This window comes from Scyliorhinus torazame, chromosome 21 (genome assembly GCF_047496885.1).
Source record: "Scyliorhinus torazame isolate Kashiwa2021f chromosome 21, sScyTor2.1, whole genome shotgun sequence".
Lineage (NCBI taxonomy): Eukaryota > Metazoa > Chordata > Chondrichthyes > Carcharhiniformes > Scyliorhinidae > Scyliorhinus > Scyliorhinus torazame.
In genome coordinates, this window is record NC_092727.1 from 66,584,122 (window position 1) to 66,607,409 (window position 23,288).

Consider the following 23,288-nt stretch of genomic DNA (forward strand, 5'->3'; position numbering starts at 1 on the left):
GAATGTGCTGAGACTGTGAATGCAGTGAGACGGTGAATGTAGTGAGACAGTGAAGGTAGTGAGACTGTGAATGTGCTGAGACTGTGACTGTAGTGAGACTGGGAAGGTAGTGAGACTGTGAATGTAGTGAGACTGTGAATGTGCTGAAACTGTGAATGTAGTGAGACTGTGAAAGTAGTGAGACTGTGAATGTGATGAAACAGTGAATGTGATGAAACAGTGAATGTGCTAAGACTGTGAATGTAGTGAGACTGAGAATGTGCTAAGACTGTGAATGTAGTGAGACTGTGAATGTAGTGAGACTGTGAATGTGCTACTGTGAATGTAGTGAAACTGTGAATGTAGTGAGACTGTGAATGTAGTGAGACTGTAAATCTAGTGAGACTGTGAATGTAGTGAGACTGTGAATGTGGTGAGACTGTGAATGTGGTGAGACTGTGAATGTAGTGAGACTGTGTATGTGCTGAGACTGTGACTGTAGTGAGACTGGGAAGGTAGTGAGACTTTGAATGTAGTGAGACTGTGAATGTGCTGAAACTGTGAATGTAGTGAGACTGTGAAAGTAGTGAGCCTGTGAATGTGATGAAACAGTGAATGTGATGAAACAGTGAATGTGCTAAGACTGTGAATGTAGTGAGACTGTGAATTTAGTGAGACTGTGAATGTGCTAAGACTGTGAATGTGCTAAGACTGTGAATGTAGTGAGACTGTGAATGTAGTGAGACTGAGAATGTGCTAAGACTGTGAATGTAGTGAGACTGTGAATGTAGTGAGACTGTGAATGTGCTACTGTGAATGTAGTGAAACTGTGAATGTAGTGAGACTGTGAATGTAATGAGACTGTAAATCTAGTGAGACTGTGAATGTGATAAGACTGTGAATGTAGTGAGACTGTGAATGTGCTGAGACTGTGAATGTGCTGAGACTGTGAATGCAGTGAGATGGTGAATGTAGTGAGACTGTGAATGTAGTGAGACTGTGAATGTGCTGAAACTGTGAATGTAGTGAGACTGTGAAAGTAGTGAGAGTGTGAATGTGATGAAACAGTAAATATGATGAAACAGTGAATGTGCTAAGACTGTGAATGTAGTGAGACTGTGAATGTGCTAAGACTGTGAATGTAGTGAGACTGTGAATGTGCTAAGACTGTGAATGTAGTGAGACAGTGAAGGTAGTGAGACAGTGAATGTGCTGAGACTGTGACTGTAGTGAGACTGGGAAGGTAGTGAGACTGTGAATGTAGTGAGACTGTGAATGTGCTGAAACTGTGAATGTAGTGAGACTGTGAAAGTAGTGAGACTGTGAATGTGATGAAACAGTGAATGTGATGAAACAGTGATTGTGCTAAGACTGTGAATGTAGTGAGACTGTGAATGTAGTGAGACTGAGAATGTGCTAAGACTGTGAATGTAGTGAGACTGTGAATGTGCTAAGACTGTGAATGTAGTGAGACTGTGAATGTAGTGAGACTGTGAATGTGCTAAGACTGTGAATGTAGTGAGACAGTGAATGTGCAGAGACTGTGAATGTGCTGAGACTTTGAATGCAGTGAGACGGTGAATGTAGTGAGACAGTGAAGGTAGTGAGACTGTGAATGTGCTGAGACTGTGACTGTAGTGAGTCTGTGAAAGTAGTGAGACTGTAAATGTGATGAAGCAGTGAATGTGATGAAACAGTGAATGTGCTAAGACTGTGAATGTAGTGAGACTGTTATGCAGTGAGTCTGTGAATGTGCTAAGACTGTGAATGTAGTGAGACTGTGAATGTAGTGAAACTGTGAATGTAGTGAGACTGTGAATGTAGTGAGACTGTAAATGTAGTGAGACTGTGAATGTAGTGAGACTGTGAATGTGGTGAGACTGTGAATGTGGTGAGACTGTGAATGTGCTGAGACTGTGAATGCAGTGAGACGGTGAATGTAGTGAGACTGTGTATGTGCTGAGACTGTGACTGTAGTGAGACTGGGAATGTAGTGAGACTGTGAATGTGCTGAAACTGTGAATGTAGTGAGACTGTGAAAGTAGTGAGACTGTGAATGTGATGAAACAGTGAATGTGATGAAACAGTGAATGTGCTAAGACTGTGAATGTAGTGAGACTGTGAATTTAGTGAGACTGTGAATGTGCTAAGACTGTGAATGTAGTGAGACTGTGAATGTAGTGAGACTGTAAATGTAGTGAGACTGTGAATGTAGTGAGACTGTGAATGTGGTGAGACTGTGAATGTGGTGAGACTGTGAATGTGCTGAGACCGTGAAAGTGCTGAGACCGTGAAAATGCTGAGCCTGTGAATGAAGTGAGACTGTGAAAGTAGTGAGATTGTGAATGTGATGAAACAGTGAATGTGCTGAGACTGTGAATGTAGTGAGACTGTGAATGTGCTGAGACTGTGAATGAGCTGAGACTGTGAATGCAGTGAGACTGTGAATGTAGTGAGCCTGTGAATGTGGTGAGACTGTGAATGTGGTGAGACGGTGAATGTGCTGAGACCGTGAAAGTGCTGAGACCGTGAAAATGCTGAGACTGTGAATGAAGTGAGACTGTGAAAGTAGTGAGATTGTGAATGTGATGAAACAGTGAATGTGCTGAGACTGTGAATGTAGTGAGACTGTGAATGTGCTGAGACTGTGAATGTGCTGAGACTGTGAATGTAGTGAGACTGTGAATGTGCTGAGACTGTGAATGTGCTGAGACTGTGAATGCAGTGAGACGGTGAATGTAGTGAGACAGTGAAGGTAGTGAGACTGTGAATGTGCTGAGACTGTGACTGTAGTGAGACTGGGAAGGTAGTGAGACTGTGAATGTAGTGAGACTGTGAATGTGCTGAAACTGTGAATGTAGTGAGACTGTGAAAGTAGTGAGACTGTGAATGTGATGAAACAGTGAATGTGATGAAACAGTGAATGTGCTAAGACTGTGAATGTAGTGAGACTGTGAATGTAGTGAGACTGAGAATGTGCTAAGACTGTGAATGTAGTGAGACTGTGAATGTAGTGAGACTGTGAATGTGCTACTGTGAATGTAGTGACACTGTGAATGTAGTGAGACTGTGAATGTAGTGAGACTGTAAATCTAGTGAGACTGTGAATGTAGTGAGATTGTGAATGTGATGAAACAGTGAATGTGCTGAGACTGTGAATGTAGTGAGTCTGTGAATGTGCTGAGACTGTGAATGTGCTGAGACTGTGAATGCAGTGAGACGGTGAATGTAGTGAGACAGTGAAGGTAGTGAGACTGTGAATGTGCTGAGACTGTGACTGTAGTGAGACTGGGAAGGTAGTGAGACTGTGAATGTAGTGAGACTGTGAATGTGCTGAAACTGTGAATGTAGTGAGACTGTGAAAGTAGTGAGACTGTGAATGTGATGAAACAGTGAATGTGATGAAACAGTGAATGTGCTAAGACTGTGAATGTAGTGAGACTGTGAAAGTAGTGAGATTGTGAATGTGATGAAACAGTGAATGTGCTGAGACTGTGAATGTAGTGAGACTGTGAATGTGCTGAGACTCTGAATGTGCTGAGACAGTGAATGCAGTGAGACGGTGAATGTAGTGAGACAGTGAATGTAGTGAGACTGTGAATGTGCTGAGACTGTGACTGTAGTGAGACTGGGAAGGTAGTGAGACTGTGAATGTAGTGAGACTGTGAATGTGCTGAAACTGTGAATGTAGTGAGACTGTGAAAGTAGTGAGACTGTGAATGTGATGAAACAGTGAATGTGATGAAACAGTGTATGTGCTAAGACTGTGAATGTAGTGAGACTGTGAATGTAGTGAGACTGAGAATGTGCTAAGACTGTGAATGTAGTGAGACTGTGAATGTAGTGAGACTGTGAATGTGCTACTGTGAATGTAGTGAAACTGTGAATGTAGTGAGACTGTGAATGTAGTGAGACTGTAAATCTAGTGAGACTGTGAATGTAGTGAGACTGTGAATGTGGTGAGACTGTGAATGTGGTGAGACTGTGAATGTGCTGAGTCTGTGAATGCAGTGAGACGGTGAATGTAGTGAGACTGTGTATGTGCTGAGACTGTGACTGTAGTGAGACTGGGAAGGTAGTGAGACTTTGAATGTAGTGAGACTGTGAATGTGCTGAAACTGTGAATGTAGTGAGACTGTGAAAGTAGTGAGACTGTGAATGTGATGAAACAGTGAATGTGATGAAACAGTGAATGTGCTAAGACTGTGAATGTAGTGAGACTGTGAATTTAGTGAGACTGTGAATGTGCTAAGACTGTGAATGTAGTGAGAATGTGAATGTATTGAGACTATGAATGTAGTGAGACTGTAAATGTAGTGAGACTGTGAATGTAGTGAGACTGTGAATGTGGTGAGACTGTGAATGTGGTGAGACTGTGAATGTGCTGAGACCGTGAAAGTGCTGAGACCGTGAAAATTCTGAGACTGTGAATGAAGTGAGACTGTGAAAGTAGTGAGATTGTGAATGTGATGCAACAGTGAATGTGCTGATACTGTGAATGTAGTGAGACTGTGATTGTAGTGAGACTGTGAATGTAGTGAGACTGTGAATGTGCTGAAACTGTGAATGTGCTGAGACTGTGAATATAGTGAGACTGTGAATGTAGTGAGAGTGTGAATGTAGTGAGACTGTGAATGTGCTGAAACTGTGAATGTGCTGAGACTGTGAATATAGTGAAACTGTGAAGAAAGTGAGACTGTGAATATAGTGAGACAGTTAATTAATTGAGACTGTGAATATAGTGAGACTGTGAATGTTGTGAGACTGTGAATGTGCTAAGACTGTGAATGTAGTGAGACTGTGAATGTAGTGATACTGTGAATGTGCTGAGACTGTGAATGTAGTGAGACTGTAAAAATGCTGAGACTGTGAATGTAGTGAGACTGTGAAAGTAGTGAGATTGTGAATGTGCTGAGACTGTGAACGTGCTGAGACTGTGAATGTGCTGAGACTGTGAATGTAGTGAGACTGTGAATGTGCTGAGACTGTGAATGTGCTGAAACTGTGAATGGAGCAAGACTGCGAATGTGCTGAGACTGTGAATGTGCTGAGACTGTGAATGTGCTGAGACTGTGAATGTAGTGAGACTGTGAATGTGCTAAAACTGTGCAGTGAGACTGCGGATTTGCTGAGACTGTGAATGTGCTGAGACTGTGGATCTGCTGAGGCTGTGGATGTGCTGAAACTGTGGATGTGCTGAGACTGTGAATGTGCTAAGACTGTTAATGTAGTGTGACTGTGAATGTAGTGAGACGGTGAAGGTAGTGAGACTGTGAATGTAGTGAGACGGTGAATGTGCTGAGACTGTGAATGTGCTGAGACTGTGAATGTGCTGAGACTGTGGATGTGCTGAGACTGTGGATGTGCTGAGACTGTGAATGTGCTAAGACTGTTAATGTAGTGTGACTGTGAATGTAGTGAGACGGTGAAGGTAGTATGACTAAAGTCTAAAGTCGGTGGTGTTGTCGATAGTGTGGAAGGATGTAGCATGTTACAGAGGGATAGAGATAAGCTGCAGAGCTGGGCTGAGAGGTGGCAAATGGAGTTTAATGTAGAGAAGTGTGAGGTGATTCACTTTGGAAGGAATAACAGGAATGCGGAATATTTGGCTAATGGTAAAGTTCTTGAAAGTGTGGATGAGCAGAGGGATCTAGGTGTCCATGTACATAGATCCCTGAAATTTGCCACCCAGGTTGATAGGGTTGTGAAGAATGCCTATGGAGTGTTGGCCTTTATTGGTAGAGGGATTGAGTTCCGGATTCGGGAGGTCATGTTGCAGCTGTACAGAACTCTGGTACGGCCGCATTTGGAGTATTGCGTACAGTTCTGGTCACCGCATTATAGGAAGGACGTGGAGGCTTTGGAGCGGGTGCAGAGGAGATTTACCAGGATGTTGCCTGGTATGGAGGGAAAATCTTATGAGGAAAGGCTGATGGACTTGAGGTTGTTTTCGTTGGAGAGAAGAAGGTTAAGAGGAGACTTAATAGAGGCATACAAAATGATCAGGGGGTTGGATAGGGTGGACAGTGAGAGCCTTCTCCCGCGGATGGATATGGCTGGCACGAGGGGACATAACTTTAAACTGAGGGGTAATAGATATAGGACAGAGGTCAGAGGTAGGTTCTTTACGCAAAGAGTAGTGAGGCCGTGGAATGCCCTACCTGCTACAGTAGTGAACTCGCCAACATTGAGGGCATTTAAAAGTTTATTGGATAAACATATGGATGATAATGGCATAGTGTAGGTTAGATGGCTTTTGTTTCGGTGCAACATCGTGGGCCGAAGGGCCTGTACTGCGCTGTATTGTTCTATGTTCTATGTTCTATGACTGTGAATGTAGTGAGACTGTGAAAGAGCTGAGACTTTCAATGTGCTCAAACTGTAAATGAAATGAGACGGCGAATGTAGTGAGACTGTGACTGTAGTGAGACTGTGATTGTAGTGAGACTGTGAATGTGTTGAAACTGTGAATGTAGTGAGACTGTGAATGTGCTGAAATTGTGAATGTACTGTGAATTTGCTGAAACTGTGAATGCAATGAGACTGTGATTGCAATGAGACTGTTAATGTAGTTAGACTGTGAATGTAGCGAGACTATTAATTTAGTGAGACTGTGAATGTAGTGAGACTGTGAATATAGCGAGACTGTGAATGTACGAGACTGTGAATGTAGCGAGACTGTGAAAGAGCTGAGACTGTGAATGTGCTCAAACTGTGAATGAAGTGAGATGGTGAAAGTAGTGAGAATGTGGAAGTGCTGAAATTGTGAATGTGCTGAGAATGTGAATGCAATGAGACTGCGAATGTAGCGAGACTGTGAATGTAGCGAGACTGTGAATGTAGCGAGACTGTGAATGCGCTCAAACTGCGAATCTGCTGAATCTGCAAATCCTCTGAAACTGCGAATGTGCTGAAACTGTGAATGCAGTGAGGCTGTGAATATAGTGAGACTATGAATGTAGTGAGACTGTGACTGTAGTGAGACTGTGAATGTAGTGAGACTGTGACTGTAGTGAGACTGTGAATATAGTGAGTCTGTGAATGTAGTGAGACTATGCTGAAACTCTGACTGCGGAAACTGTGAATGTAATGAGATTGTGAATGTGCTGAGACTGTTAATGCGCTGCGACTGTGAATGTAATGAGACTATGAATATGTTGATTCGGTGAATGTGCTGATACTGTTAATGTATTGAGATTGTGAATGTGCTGAGACTGTGAATGTGCTGAAAGTGTGAATGTGCTGAGACTGAATCTGCTGAAATGGTTAATGTAGTGAGACTGTGAATCTGCAGAAATTGTGAATGTAGTGAGACTGTGAGCGTAGTGAGACTGTGAACGTAGTGAGACTGTGAATGTGCTAAAACTGTGAATGTGCTGAGACTGAATCTGCTGAAACTGTGAATGTAGTGAGACTGTGAACGTAGTGAGACTGTGAACATAGTGAGATTGAATGTGCTGAAACCCTTGTTCTGGGTTTATTGTCTGGTGATTGGCAGTCATGGCTAATTCTGATGGCTGAGGTGGGGTTTGCAGGTGGATATGGTGATGTGCTGAGAGTTGGTTGGCAGTGACCCCTGGATCTAATATAAAGCTGGGAGGTGCTGGATTTGTCAGCCAGAGTAATTTTTTACAGATTCCACTTTTGGTCTTGACCTTCTTGCTGGATTTTCCAAATAACCAAACTCTCCAGCATGGTGCTAAACAATTGTTTCACATCTTATTGCACAGGGCCTAAAGCAATTTTCAGTTTCAGGACATTGATAACAGTTTGCTTTGCTGCTGCTACTGTGGCAGGCAGTGTATTTGCTCTGATAGTGACCACGCTCGTTCCCCCCCCCCCCCCCCCACCATATCAGAAATTCAGCTGTCCATTCAATGTACACGGTCCCATCAAATTTCTACACCCAGCAATTACTTCTGAAGTGCTGTTTTTGTTATTAGAGAATGATAATATTCCTACTTGAAGTAGCTGAGTATAGAGACAGCGCCTAAGAGAGAGATCAGCGAGATGGAGTACCCAACAGTGTATATCAGGTGAAGACGATCAAACACTTGCTGTGGAGAAATAATCAGACAGACAGGCAGTCAGCGTTCTCAGTCTGAGAGTGTTCATTTTCAGCTTTCCAATTCGGTATTAATCTCTAACTCTGTGCCAAACATGTCTACAGCCCATGAATGAAAATACACCTTGGATTGGTTGGTTAATCGTATTAGTTAATAATCCAGTTTAGTTGGTAACTCTTGGTGATGTTAGAAAATCCTTCTTTGATTTGTAAATGTTATTATTTGTTTCATTCATGGAGAGTGGGCTTCACTGCCTACGCCACAATTTATTGCACCCACTAATTGCCCTTAAGGTAGTGGTGAGCTGCTTTCCTGAACCGCTGCAGTCCCTGAGATGTAGGGACACCATTGTGCTATTAGGGAGGAGTTCCAGGATTTTGATCCAATGACAGTGAAAGAACAGTGATATATTTCAAAGTCAGGTGGTGAGTGATCTGAAGGGGAACCGCCAGGCGGTGGTGTTCCCAGGTATCTGCTGCTCTTGTCCTTCTAGATGGTCATGGCTTTGAAAGGTGCTGTCGAAGGAGCTTGGTGAGTTGCCGCAGTGCACCTTGTAGATGGTATACATGGCTGCCACTGTTTCTCAGTGATGGAGGGAGTGAACGTTTGTGGAAGGGGGAACAATCAAGCGGGCAGCTTTGTCTTGCATGGTATTGAGCTTCTTGAATGATGTTGGAGCCGCACTCATCCAGACAAGTGGAGAGTATTCCACACACTCCTGACTTGTGTCTTGTAGATGGTGGACAGGGTTTAGGGAGTCAGGAAGTGAGTTATTCGCCGCAGAGTTCCCAGCCTCTTCAAGCATCATGTGATGAATTGCAAAAACAACTATATTGTACAATCAGCAGTGAACATCCCCTTATGACCTTAAGAAAGGGGCTGGTTTAGCACACTGGGCTAAATAGCTGGCTTGTAATGCAGAACAAGGCAGCAGTGCGGGTTCAATTCCCATACCAGCCTCCCCGAACAGGCGCTGGAATGTGGTGACTAGGGGCTTTTCACAGTAACTTCACTGAAGCCTACTTGTGACAATAAATGATTATTATTATTATTATGTTGGCCAATATGGTTGCCCCTGAGGAACTCCTGCAGTGATGTCCTGGGGCCGAGTTGATTGTCCTCCAATAACCACAACCATCTTCCGCTGTGCCAGGTTTTACATCAGCCATTGATTTCAATTTTAATGGGGACCCTTGATGCCGCTCTTGATCAAATGTTACCTTGATGGAAAGGGCAGTTGCTCTAACCTCACCTCCGGAATCCAGCTATTTTGTCCATGTCTGGATCAAAGCTGTAATGAGGTCCATAGAATTAACAGTGCGGAAGGAGGCCATTTGGCCCATCGGGTCTGCACTGGCCCTTTGAAAGGGCAACCCATTTAAGCTCACATTTCCACCCATCCCCGTAACCAAGTAACCCCACCCAACCTTTTTGGACATGAAGGGCAATTTAGCGTGGCCAATCCTCCTAATCTGCTCATCTTTGGACTGTGGGAGGAAACCGGAGCACCTGGAGGAAACCCACGCAGACACGGGGAGAATGTGCAGGCTCTGCACAGACAGTGACCCAAGCTGGGAATCGAAACTGGGACCCTGGAGCTCTGAAGCAACTGTGCTAACCACTGTGCTACCGTGCCGTCCTGGTTAGGAGCAGCATGGTCCTGGCAGGACCCAACCTGAGCATCAGTGAGCAGGCTATTAGTGTATAAGTGCCGTTTGATAGCGATATCAATAATCCTTTACAGTAAACCCTGCTTTTGGTGGACAGGACATACATGGACAGTTTCCCATCTTGTCAGTGTTGTGGCTGCACTGGAACTACTTGGCTAAGTGTACGGCTAGTCCCGGAGCACAGGTTTGTTGTGCTACAGGTGGGTTGTTGTCAGGATGCATAATCTTTGTCTTATCCAGGACCTTTAGCCATTTCTTGAGTTAATAGTTCAGATAGTAAGACTGTTTAGTTGGTAAATCCTTGATTCATTAGCCACTCTTGATTAATTAGTAACTTGATTGTTTTTGCTTATCTACCTTTTGTTGCCGGTGGTCAGGCATCAGGAACTTGGTGCACTCGCTGTAGTTTGCCCAGGTTCTATTCATGCTGGGGACGAACTCCCAGTCCCCATGCACATTGCATTTACGATAGGCATGTCCTGTCAGAAGGAAGGCAACATTTCAATTTATTGTGCCGGATTCCACTGGTAAACTTGCAGCACCCCCCATTGATATCTAGTCTTCCAACAGCTCCTCGATCCACTCCTTCCCCACAATAGGCTCCAGTTTTGGCCAGTGCTTTGTGGATGATCTACGATGACTACACACTGTTCACACATTTACTTCATCCTACCCCAGGGCGTCAGACTTGAACAATGGACCATTAATCTCCGCCTCTGTTGAAAACCAGGTTACCTCATCTGTCCTACCCTTTGTCTGCATTCTCATACTTTTTAGATGTCACTCTGAACCCTAGACCATTAATTCATCCCCTCTTTCTCATCCTCTTCTTCTTGCGCCATGGAATCTTCCCTCCTTCTTCCTCCCCTTTCAAACACCCAATCAGGTCTCCTTTTATTTCTCCCTCTCAGCCTCCCCAGTCCCCATTCAAACCATCATTATTCCATCTCTGTCCCAGCTCTCCTGCTGCCAATGAACAGAGCAAGAACAACACGGGGGGATAAAAAAGCAGTGAGGGTGAGAGCAAGTGCGTGGGTTCAGAACCCTCTGAACACGTTCGAAGAGAATCTTAGATGTCAGGGGGACGTAGGTAAGTGATTGATTGGTGAGTGTTTTTCCACTTTTCTCTCTAAACTGAAAAACTAAAAAATTCAATCAGCTAACTATGACAGGAAGTGTACGAAACATAGATAGACATAGAAAATAGGAGCAGGAGGAGGCCATTCGGTCCTTCGAGCCTGCTCCGCCTTTATTGTGATCATGGCTGATCATCCAACTCAATAGCCTAATCCTGCTTCACCCCCCCCCCCCCCCCATAACCTTTGATCCCCTTCGCCTTAAGTGTTATATCTAACTGCTTCTTCAAAACATGCAATGTTTTGGCCTCAACTACTTCCCTTGGTAGCGAATTCCACAGGCTGACCATTCTCTGGGTGAAGACCTTTTTTCTCATCTCAGGCCTAAATGGTCTACCCCGTATCCTCAGACTGTGAACCATGGTTCTCGACATCCCCACCATCGGAAACATCCTTCCTGCATTTATCCTGTCTAGTCCTGTTAGAATTTTATAGGCTTCCGAGGTCCCCCCTCATTCTTCTTAACTCCAGCAAATAAAATCCATTCGACTCAGTCCCTCCTCATATATCAGTCCCACCATCAGAGGAATCAGTCTGGTAAACCTTTGCCGCACTTCCCCCATAGCAAGAACATCCTTCCTCAGATAAGGAGACCAAAACTGCATACAATATTCCAGGTGATGCCTCACCAAGGCCCTGTATAATTGCAGCAAGACATCCCTGCTCCTGTACTCGAATCCTCTCGCCATGAAGGCCAGCATACCATTTGTCATCTTTACCGCCTGCTGTACCTGCATGCTTACCTTCAGTGATTGGTGTACAAGGACATCCAGGTCTCATTGCACATTCCCCTTTCCAAATATATGGCCATTCAGATAATAGTCTGCCTTCCCGTTTTTGTGACCAAAGTGGATAACCTTGCATTTATCCAAATTACACTGCATCTCCCATTCATTTGCCCACTCACTCAACTTGCCCTAATCACATTGAAGGATCTCTGTATCCTCCTCACAGCTCATCCTCTCACCCAACTTCGTGCCATCTGCAAATTTGGATAAGAGTATAAGATCAGAGCAGGTCTAGAGGTATTAATTTACTGGGGCAGTACGTTTATCAGATATGGGGAGATATAAATATTATATGAAATTTATAGTTTAACTAGTTAAACTAATATAACTACAAATAATTGCTGAGTGATATTTCTAAACTTGGAATTTAATTAATTAAGGAAAACACAAGAAAGATGGCAGGACAGGTGATGTGTTGCAGCTGTAGTCTCTGAGCACTTGTGGTCACCAGTGTGTTCAACAATCACATCTGCCGTAAGGTTCTGCAGATGAAGGAACATCAACTCTGAGTGCTTGAGCTTGAGTTTGAGCTTCAGACCATATGATGCATCAGAGAATGGGAACGGGAATGAGAATGGTCCATGGTCAGGGACAGGAGGGTATGATTGCAAGTGAGGCAGACATGGAGATCCAGAATGTAGCACTGGAGGTGTCTCAGGTCCTGCAATTGTCCAACAGGTTTGACGTTCTTGCAGCATGTGTGGGTGAAAGCAGGAATTTCAGGGTATGTAAGCAAACTGACCACAGCACCATGAGAAAAGGGGACACTTAAGTGGGGGAGGAGTAATAAGAAACATGGTTGCAGCATCAAGTTGAAAGAGGACAAATACAATACTACAAATATTGGTGCTCGGCCAAAAGATTGAGGATGTTTTGAGAAACTAGCAAAGGGTGATTAAAAAAATTAAAAAGGGGGGAATTGGTGTGTGAGAGAAAACTAACAAGAAATATAAAAGTAGACAGGTAAAGTGTCTATCAGTATGCAAAAAGTAAAAGAGTAGCTAAAGTGAGCATGGGTCCCTTAGAGGATGACACGTGGGAATAAATAATGGAAAACAAGGAAATGACCGCGACTTAAATTTTTTTTTAAATTTAGAGTACCCAATTATTCTGTCCAATTAAGGGCAATTTAGCATGGCCAATCCACCTACCCTGCACATCTTTGGATTGTGGGGGAGACCGACGCAAACACGGAGAGAATGTGCAAACTCCACACAGACATGACCGAGACTTTAAACTAGTATTTTATATTTAGTGGGAGACACAAAAGGCATCCCAAGAATAGCAGAAAACCAAGAGATAAAAGGGAGGGAGAAACTTAAAACAATCACAGTCACTGGAGAATAAATACCAGGAAGACTAATGAGATTAAAGACTGACACGTTCCCTTGGCCTGATGACCTGCATTCTAGGGTAGTCTTCCAAAATTCCCTCGATTTTGGAAAGCCCCCAGCAGATTAGAAAATATTAAATGCAGCATTTCTATTCAAGTAAGGAGGGAGACAGAAAGCAGGAAAGTATAGAACAGTTAGCTTTACATCGGTCCGTGTAAAAATAAAGAACAAAGAACAACACAGCACAGGAACAGGCCCTTCGGCCCTCCAGGCCTGTACCGGTCATGATACCACCCTTGGTCAAAACTCTCATCATTTCCTTGTGCCGTATCCCTCTATACCCACCCTTTCCATGTATTTGTCAAGATGCCTTTTGAGCGGCATTAATGCATCTGCTTCCAGTGCCTCCCTGGCAACGCGCTCCAGGCACTCACCACCCTCTGCATAAAAAAACAGCCTCGCACATCTCCTCTAAACTTTGCCCCACGGACCTTAAACCTAAGCCCCCTGGTGACTGACCCCTCCACCCTGGGAAAGAGTGCCTGCCCATCCACTCTATCCATGTCCCTCATAATCTTGTAGACATCTATCAGGTCACATCTCAACCTCCGTCATTCTAGAATCTATTTTGAAGGATATTCAGAAAATCATAATATAATCAGATGAATCAACGTGGTTTTATGAAGAAGAAATCATGCTTGAGAAATTTATTGGCGTTCCTAGAGGAGGGAACAGGCAGGGTGGATAAAGGGGAACCAATATATTTCGGGCGGGATTCTCAATTCCAGGATGCCTGTATCACTTTCCCTAATGGGACGGAAAATCGGGTGTTGGAGGAAAATCGTGGTCAATATGGCCAATGTTTATAGACATTAGGGTTTCACCACTTAGGCCACTGAACCGTGAAGGGAGACAAATGAATCAAAGCTACAGGTAGTTTGTAGAAGTTGTCAATCACAGATCACTACTAGGAAACTATGAATGGCCAGCAGTTAATGGATCTGTGGGAACCAGACGCATGTCACAGCTGCTCTCCTTCGAGGAATGGACACGTGAAGCTTCAAGGTAAGTGTTACAGCTGTATTTCCTCTCACTGCCCCTGTCTGGACTGCTGTCTAGCTTCCAGACACGGGTCTCTTTTCTGGGGGGGGGGGGGGGGGGGGGGGAATGGGAGTCTGCGTGAGGGGTCCCTTTAGGCAGGGGTTACCTGGGGGGGGGGGTCCTCTTATAACAGGGGTCCCTCTATTACAGGGGCCCGGTGGCGGGTCTTCCTATTACAGGCGTACCTGTGGGGATATCCCTATTACAGGCGTCCCTGTGAGGTGTGTCTCTATGACAGAGGCTCTTGTGGGGGGGGGTCTCCCTACTAAAAGGGTTCCTAGGAGGGGGTGGGGTTTGGGTCACCCTCATACTTGAAGGTGGGGGGGGGCATCTAGACAATCCAGGTGTGGGATTGCTGTGAGGTGCCGGGGAGAGGGTGGGGGTATGGGTGTTCGGGGCCAATTTACGGTGCAGGTGGCCGGCCGCAGGACCTCACCATTGGGTGATAAAGTGGCAGATGGAATTTAACACAGAGAAAGGTGAGGTCAGCATTTAGGGAGGTCAAACGGTTATAGAAAGTACAGAATAAATGGGAATATACTAAGAGGGGTAGATGAAGTGAGAGTTCTTGGCGTACAGGGACACGGGTCCCTAAAGGCAGCAGTAGACAAGGTTGTAAGGAAAGCATATGGAATGCTCTCCTTCATTGGCAGAGGTATAGAATATAAAAGGGTGGATATAATGTTGAAATTGTATAAAACACTGGTGAGGCCACAACTGGAGTATTGTGTGCAGTTCTGGTCAGCACATTACAGGAAGGGTGTTACTGCTCTGGGGAGAGTGCAGAGCAGGTTTACAAGAATGCTGCCAGGGCTAGAAAAATGTGGCTGCGAGTAGAGATTGGACAGGTTAGGATTATTTTCCTTGGAACAAAGAAGGCTGAGGGGTGACTTAATTGAGAGGAAGAGATAGTGGACAGGATCAAATTGTTTCCCTTGGTGGAGAATTCTCGAACCAGGTGACATAGATTCAAGATAAATGGCAGAAGGGGGCATGGGGAAAATATTTTTACCCAGTGGGAGTCTGAAACTCGCTGCCCGAGTTGGTGGCAGAGACAATAAATTCTTTTTCAAAGTACCTGGATCTGCACCTGAAGTGGTGTAAGCTACAGGGCTATGGACCAGGTACAGGAAAGTGGGATTAGAAAGGGCCTCTCGGGCTGGTGTGAACAAGATGGGCCGAATAGCCTCCTTTCTATCATTCTATGAAATGAGTTTATGGTGGTGGGATGACCTGAGTATTGGTTAACTAACAGGAAACATAGAGTCAGATTAAATTTTCATGATGGTAATTGTAACAAGTGGATTATCACAAGGATCAGTGATGACCTCACCTATTACAATCTATACTAATGACGTGGATGAAGAGACCGTCTGTATTGCAGCCAAATTAGCTGACAGCCGACTCCCCCAGGCCCCCGCCTCCAACCCCCACAACCCAGCCCGTGCACCTGAACCCCCACCACTTCAACCCCCTTCTATTCCCACACCACCAGGCTCCCAACCCCTCCTCCGACCTCATCCCAGACCCTGACCTTCAACCCTCCCAATTCCCCCAACTCCCCAACCCTCCCCTGGTCGTTGATCCTTCCTATCCCTTTCCCCAATCTCTTCAACCCCTCACCTAATTTCCCTTGAGAAGGTGGTGGGAAGCTCGCTTCTTGAACCGTTGCCGTCCATGTGGTGTTGATAAACGCACATTACTATTCGGGAGGGAGTTCCAGGATTTTGACCCAGCGACAATGAAGGACTCGCTCTTTATTAATGTCACAAGTAGGCTTACATTAACACTGCAATGAAGTTACTGTGAAAATCACCTAGTCGCCACACTCCGGTGCCTGTTCAGGTACACAGAGGGAGAATTCAGAATGCCCAATTCATCGAACAAGTAAGTCTTTCGGGACTTGTGGGAGGAAACCGGAGCACCCGAAGGAAACCCACGCAGACACAGGGAGAACGTGCAGACACCGCACAGACAGTGACTCAAGCCGGGAATCGAACCTGGGTCCCTGGCGCTGTGAAGCAATAGTGCTAACCACCATGCTACCGTTCCGCCCACATTTGGAGGGAAACTCGCAGGTGGTGATGTTCCCAAGTATCTGCTGCTCTTATCGTTTTGGATGGTAGTGGTTAGGGGTTTGGAAGGAGCTGTATAAGGATCCTTGGTGAGTTCCTGCAGTGCCTCTTGTACATGATACACACAGCTGATACTGTGCGGCAGTGGTGGAGAGAGTGAATGCTTGTGGAAGGAGTGCCAATCCAGTGGTCTGCTTTGTCCTGGGTGGTGTTGAACCTCTTGAGTGTTGTTGGAGCTGATCTCATCCAGGCAAGTGGGGAGCATTCCATCACACTCCTGACTTAAGTCTTGTAGATGGTGGACAAGCTAGCTTTGGGGAGTCAGAAGGTGAGTTACTTATCACAGAATTCTCAGTGTCTGACCTGCTCTTGTAACCACGGTATTTATATGGCTAGTCTCCTTCAGTTTCTGGTCAATGGTAACACCCAGGATGTTTGGTTGTGGAGGATTCAGTGATGGCAATACCATTGAATGTCAAGGGGGGATGGATAGACTCTCTCTTGTTGGATATGGTCATTCCCTAGCACTTGTGTGGCGCAAATGTTATTTGCCACTTGTCTCACCCCCACAACCAAAAAATGTGCAGGGTAGGTGGATTGGCGACGCTAAATTGCCCCTTAATTGGAAAAAATAATTGGGTGCTCTAAATTTATTTTTAAAAAGAACAGATCCGCAGGCTCCCTCTGAGCCTCTTCGAAGTTCTCAAAGGGTACGTCAGGTCTCCAGTCATTGCAACTTATAAGCAACACTGTAATTGCCTCGTCTTCCTCTCTCAATAATCTTCACTGCCAGCTCATCCCCTTGAATTTTACGGTCGGGGTGCACCGCAGGCTGTTGTGAAACCTGCTCCCACTGTGATCACGATGTTAATACAATATTATGTTGGCTGGCCACCTAACGACCATTCAACATGAACCACACTCTGTGAAAGGCTGAGTGCTGTCGGGGAGGCCTGAAGAGGGAATGTGTGGGCTGGCTCTCCCAATGTGCTCCCTCAGGGGGACAGTCACTGCGGAGCTGTCCCAGGGAGCTGTTGACCTGTAATAAATAAATATCAGCGGTAAAGTTAGAACTATGGTGCCCAGGCAGCAGAATCGAAACACGGGCCTCAGTCCCCAGACACATTTGTTAATTTTATTTGAACCTTGACCTTTCAACCCAACCTGGGTCGAGGTTGCAGCCAAAACATAAAGGCTGCCTGGCCAATCCACCCACCCGCCAACCGTAAAGGAAGATGGACAATGTAAATTCAAGGTCAGCTGCTGTTCAATTAAATAAAATTGGCTTCTTGATTGTGGACGTGCGTGACTCCAACTCACGCCTGCACCCGCCAATTGCAATATTGCACAAGGGCGTGCTGATGTTGGGACATGTGCCCGACTGTTATGGGCCAGGGTTTAGAAAACTCCACAGTATATCATGGAGTTCACCTGACCTACAACTGTTTATCGATTTTGGTTTAGAACAGTGGGCTGAACAGCTGGCTTGTAATGCAGAAGAAGACCAGCAACGCGGGTTCAATTCCCGTACCGGCCTCCCCGAACAGGCGCCGGAATGTGGCGACTAGGGGCTTTTCACAGTAACTTAATTGAAGCTTAATTATGACAATACGCGATTATTATTATTATTATGGGAGCACAAGGGTCCACGTTCCAGGTGTTATGCAACAGAGACCTTAAGTATTTTTAAAACAAAACAATGTTTATTCTAAGAACCCAGTTAACATTTTATGAACACACAGCAAACATCTTATCAACCACCAACACACGTAACCCCACAGATACATTACGCTATAGGTAACCCTTAATACCTTTCCTAGCAACATCCATAAGTTAAACCCTTTTTAAACAAAGACAGCAGGTTTAAATTCTCTACAGAAACAGGTATTGGTTTATCACAGTGGGCTGAACAGCTGGCTTGTAATGCAGAAGCCGACCAGCAGCGCGGGTTCAATTCCTGTACCAGCCTCCCTGAACAGGCGCCGGAATGTGGCGACTAGGACATTTTCACAGTAACTTCATTGAAGCCTTTGTGACAATAAGCTATTATTATTATTATTGTCATGGGAACGTCACTTTAAGAAATGTTTGTCAGCTCAAGTGGCTGCTGTGATGTGGGTGGAGCTGAGCTCTGGCTCTGCTTTTTAGTTTCGCTTTGAGGAACAGCTTGGGTGTGTCTGTTTTCTTTGGTTTTGTTTCAGTGTTGGAGCTGAAGCCACCTAAAGGTGTAATTTCAATCTCTCTGCCATCTAAAGACTATCTCTAGATAATTTGGTGATTTCAATGTGGTAACTGTTCTCAATAGTGAAGTTAAACCTGATGTCTTTCTGTACAAAGAGTCTTATGGATGTTAAAAGGAAAGTTTAAGTATTACTTCGAATGTTGTATTCTCTAGGGGTTGTATTTGAATTGATGGTTGCTAAGATGTTAACTGTATGTTTTAAAAAGGTTAACTGAGTTCATAGAATAAACATTGTTTTGCTTTAAAAAATACTTTTAAATTTCTGATGCACCACACCTGTAGAGTGGACCATGTGCTCCCCATACCACAGTCTATTAAAAATAATGGGTCAGGTGATCTCCATGATACACTTTGGGGTTCTCTTAACCCTGCGCATAACAAATTGGGGGCTCGAGGGGGATAAAAGTCTATCAATTGGATTGGCTTAGTGAACTTAAAGACAGTGAGGGGTGAGCATATTGTGGTTGCTTTTCAGGTGTGGTATTTCAGTATAAGTAGGGAGTGTGTTGTGGACAATGGCTCTTTCAGAGGCTCTAAATCTTTGGGGGTAGAGACTGTCACACGCAGTACCTTACGGACAGAGACTAATAACAGGCTTTTAGAGTTGGTAGAAACATTGCAGTCAACATTGCCTGACAAAATGCGAAAAGATGAGGTAATTATGGCGGTGGCTAGGCATTTAACGTTGCCTGAGATACAGTTTGACTCATTGGAAATGGCAAAAATTCAGTTACAAATTACACAAATGAAACATGAGAAAGAATTAAAGCAGCTTGAATACGAAAGAGAGAGAGAGGAAAAAGAAAGAGATAGAGAGCAAAAAGAAAAAGAGAGAGAAGGAAGGAAAACAGAAAGAATAGACTTAGCAGAACAAAAAGAAAGAGAAAGGGTGATACAGATCAGGGAAAAAGATAAAGAGAGAGAGTTTGAACTTCAGAAAATGGCCATGAAACATGACGGTCAGTTAAAATTGGCGGACGTAAAGGGAAACGTACAGTTGGAGGATAGTGATGAGGATAGTGAGAAAGAGCATCATAGTCGAAGGCTTGGTGGGGATCTATTTAAATATGTTCATGCAGTGCCAAGGTTTGATGAGAAGGAGGTAGAAGCCTTTTTCATTTCATTTGAGAAGGTAGCTAAACAAATGAAATGGCCACAGGACATGTGGGTATTACTGATTCAAACAAAACTGGAAGGTAGGGCCAGTGAAGTGTTTGCATCACTATCGGAGGAGGTATCTGGGATGTATGAGGAGGTGAAAAAATCCATCTTAGGTGCATATGAACGAGTGCCTGAAGCCGAGAGACAAAGGTTTAGAAATTTAAGGAAAGAATTTGGTCAAACATACATGGAGTTTGAAAGGATTAAACAGAGTAATTTTGATAGGTGGATGAGGGCTTTGAAAATAGACCAAATGTATGAAGCTCTCAGAGGTATTATACTTTTGGAGGAGTTTAAAAATTCAATTCCTGATGTAGTGAGAACTCATGTGGAAGAGCAGAGGGTTAAAACTGCGAGATTAGCAGCAGAAATGGCAAATCATTATGAATTAGTTCATAAATCAAAGCTTGGTTTCTGACATCAGTTTCAGCCGGTGCGGGATAGAAACTGGGGACATGAGAAATACCCAAGTGGTAAAGGTAAAGGTGATCTGATGGGAGATAATAAGGAGAGTGTACCTCAGATTAAAAAATAAATCCAAGAGGGTGGAAGAGACATGAAAAGTTTCAAATAATTTCACTGTAATAAACTAGGCCATGTAAAGTCACAGTGTTGGTGGTGGAAGAAAAGCCCTGGCAAGGCTGATATGGTAAAACAGGATAAGACAGTGGGGTTTGTTAAAGTGGTAAAGGAAAGCCCAAGTGAAGCGAAGGAGGTGCAAAAGATTGTACAGCCTGATCAAGAGGTGATTGATAGGAAGGTGCCAGATCTCTTTAAAGAATTTACTTGTGTGGGTAAAGTTTACTCATGTGTATCAGGAGAAGCAGGTAAAGACATCACAATTTTAAGAGCTAGGGGAGCTAGTCAACCTTTAATGGTAAGAGATGAGAAGTTATGTAATGTGGGAGGAATAATGCCAGAAAAGGTGGTAATATATATAAGGTAAGGTTGGAAAGTCCAGTGAAGACTGGTGAAGTGGTAGTCGGAGTAATAGAGAAACTATCTTGTCCAGAAATACAGTTTATCTTGGGTAATGATATAGCTGGATCGCAGGTGGGAGTGATGCCTACTGTGGTTCATAAGCCAGTGGAAAATCAGTCAACTGAAGTGTTGAAGGATGAGAATCAAGGGATTTTTCCGGATTGTGTCGTAACAAGGTCGCAAAGTCACAGGTTAAGACAAGAGGAGAAATCAAAGAGTGAAGATGAAGTTGAAGTGCAATTATCAGAAACGATTTTGGATCAGATGATTGAAAAAAAACAAAAACAGGTGGAGGATGAGGTGGATATTTTTAGTTCAGGAAAATTGGCGGATTTACAACTGAAAGATGTAGAAATAAAACGGATATATCAGAAAGCATATACGGAGGAGGAATCTGAGAGTATACCAGAGTGTTATTACCGTAAAAATGATGTCTTGAGGAGAAAATGGAGACCTGTACATATGCAGGCGGATGAAAAGTGAGCAGAAGTTCATCAAGTAGTATTGCCGATAGGGTATAGAAAGGAGGTGTTGGGAGTTGCACATGAGACACCAGTGGGAGGTCATTTGGGAATAAGGAAAACTCAAGCTAAAATCCAGAAACATTTTTATTGGCCTGGACTACATAAAGATGTAGTTAAATTTTGTCAATCATGTCACACATGTCAAGTGATAGGGAAACCTCAAGCAGTGATAAAACCAGCACCCTTAATACCCATTCCAGCATTTGAGGAACCTTTTACAAGGGTCCTAATCGAATGTGTAGGACCGCTTCCTAAAACAAAAAGTGGGAATCAACATCTTTTGACTGTAATGGATGTGTCTACTAGGTTTCCCGAGGCCATTCCAGTACATAATATTACAGCTAAAAGGGTTGGGGAGGAGTTACTTGAATTCTTTACTAGATATGGACTACCCAAAGAAATTCAATCGGATCAAGGATCAAATTTTACTTCAAAGTTATTCAAAGAAGTTATGGATAGCTTAGGAATAAAACAATTTCAATCAACTGCGTACCATCCAGAATCGCAGAGAGCGTTAGAAAGGTGGCATCAGACATGAAAGACAATGTTGAGGACGTATTGTCAAGATTATCAAGAGGATTGGGATAAAGGAATCCCATTCATATTGTTTGCAATTAGGGATGCACCTAATGAGTCTACCAAATTTAGTCCTTTTGAACTAATTTTTGGTCATGAGGTAAGAGGACCACTTAAATTGATTAAGGAAAAATTGGTGGGTGAGAAATTGGAAATTACACTATTGGATTACGTGTCAAATTTTAGGGAATGATTAAATAGAGCAGGTGAATTGGCTTGACAACATTTGAAAGTTGCACAAAATGTGATGAAACGGGTAGCGGACAAGAAATCCAAAGTTTGTAGTTTTGTCAGTGGGGATAAAGTTTTAGTGTTGTTACCAGTGGTAGGGGAGCCTTTAAAAGCTAGGTTTTGTGGACCTTATCAGATTGAAAGGAAATTAAGTGAGGTGAATTATGTGGTAAAAACACCAGATCGAAGGAAGACTCACCGAGTCTGTCATGTGAAAATGCTTAAAAGGTACTTTGAAACAGGAGAGAAAAAGGAGGTTTTAATGATTCTCAAAGTGACGAACCAAATCCAGATGACTGTGAATTTGACACACCTCAAACTAAATTGGAAAATGAGGATGTTCTTAAAAATTGGGATGAATTGTTAAGTTACCTTCCAGAGGAAAAACAAACTGACCTGAAAGAGTTATTGATATCACATGGGCAAGTTTGTAGAGATAAATTGGGAAGTACTAAAATGGCTGTACATGATGTAGATGTGGGAAATGCTGTTCCTATCAAACAACATCCATATAGACTTAATCCTTTAAAATTGGTACAGGTTAGCAGAGAGATTGAAAGTATGTTGAAGAATGGCACAATTGAAGTGGGTTGCAGCCAATGGAGCTCACCCATAGTGATGGTACCTAAACCAGACGGTACCCAACGGTTGTGTGTGGACTATAGAAAGGTGAATGCAGTTCCAAGAACAGACTCTTATCCTGTCCCACCATTGAAGGATTGCATGGAGAAAGTGGGACAATCTGCTCTTATTTTCAACTTCCAGACATGGAAACAACATTTAAAACATCTTATGGAGTTCTTCGATTGACTTCAGGTAGCGGGTTTAATGATGAACCGAGCCGAAAGTGAGTTTGGAGAAGCCCAAATCACTTTCCTTGTGGTGTTTCCGTTATCCTCAAGACAAAGGGAGGCAATGCGATCTCTTAACATGAATGAATTTGATTGAACAGCTGTGCAAATGTTTTGTGGCGTGATTACTCCACTGATGGAATTGCTGAAGAAACGTAAAAAATTTCAATGGACAGCGGACTTTCAACAGGCATTTGACTGCCTGAAAGCTGTGATCAGCAATGCTCCTGTATTGGAGAATTGCAAAGGACTCTGTGGTCAGATTGAACTAAATTATCTGATTCTAAAGAGAAATGCCAAGGAGTAGAGGAATGGATGGATCGTGCAGAGACTTTGTTCAAAGAGACTGGTGGAAGAAGAACAAAGAAAATGGACTATATTATTATGCATGTTTGCGTGTGTTGTTTTCATTAAATGAAAATGTATATTTACTGTGTACATTTCTTAGTGGATGGTGCAAAAGTGAAAAATGATACCATCTTGAAGTTGATGGCTTTTTTTTTCTTGGGGGGAGGTGTCATGCGTGAGTGCCTTTAAGACATGGATGTTTAAGCAATGTACCTTTAAGAAAAC

General features: G+C 43.7%; 1 protein-coding gene across 1 annotated transcript in view; it reads right to left on the bottom strand.

Moving 5' to 3' along the window:
* Positions 1 to 23,288, bottom strand: part of LOC140398329 (parathyroid hormone/parathyroid hormone-related peptide receptor-like) — a 275,848-nt gene that overhangs the window by 230,554 nt on the left and 22,006 nt on the right. Inside the window, exons 3-4 of the mRNA XM_072486901.1 lie at positions 10,073 to 10,194; positions 7,942 to 8,036 (exon numbers count right to left, since the gene is read on the bottom strand). Of these exons, the coding sequence (XP_072343002.1) occupies positions 7,942 to 8,036; positions 10,073 to 10,141 (164 nt within the window). The 5' untranslated portion in view covers positions 10,142 to 10,194. The remainder of the gene's footprint in view (positions 1 to 7,941; positions 8,037 to 10,072; positions 10,195 to 23,288) is intronic.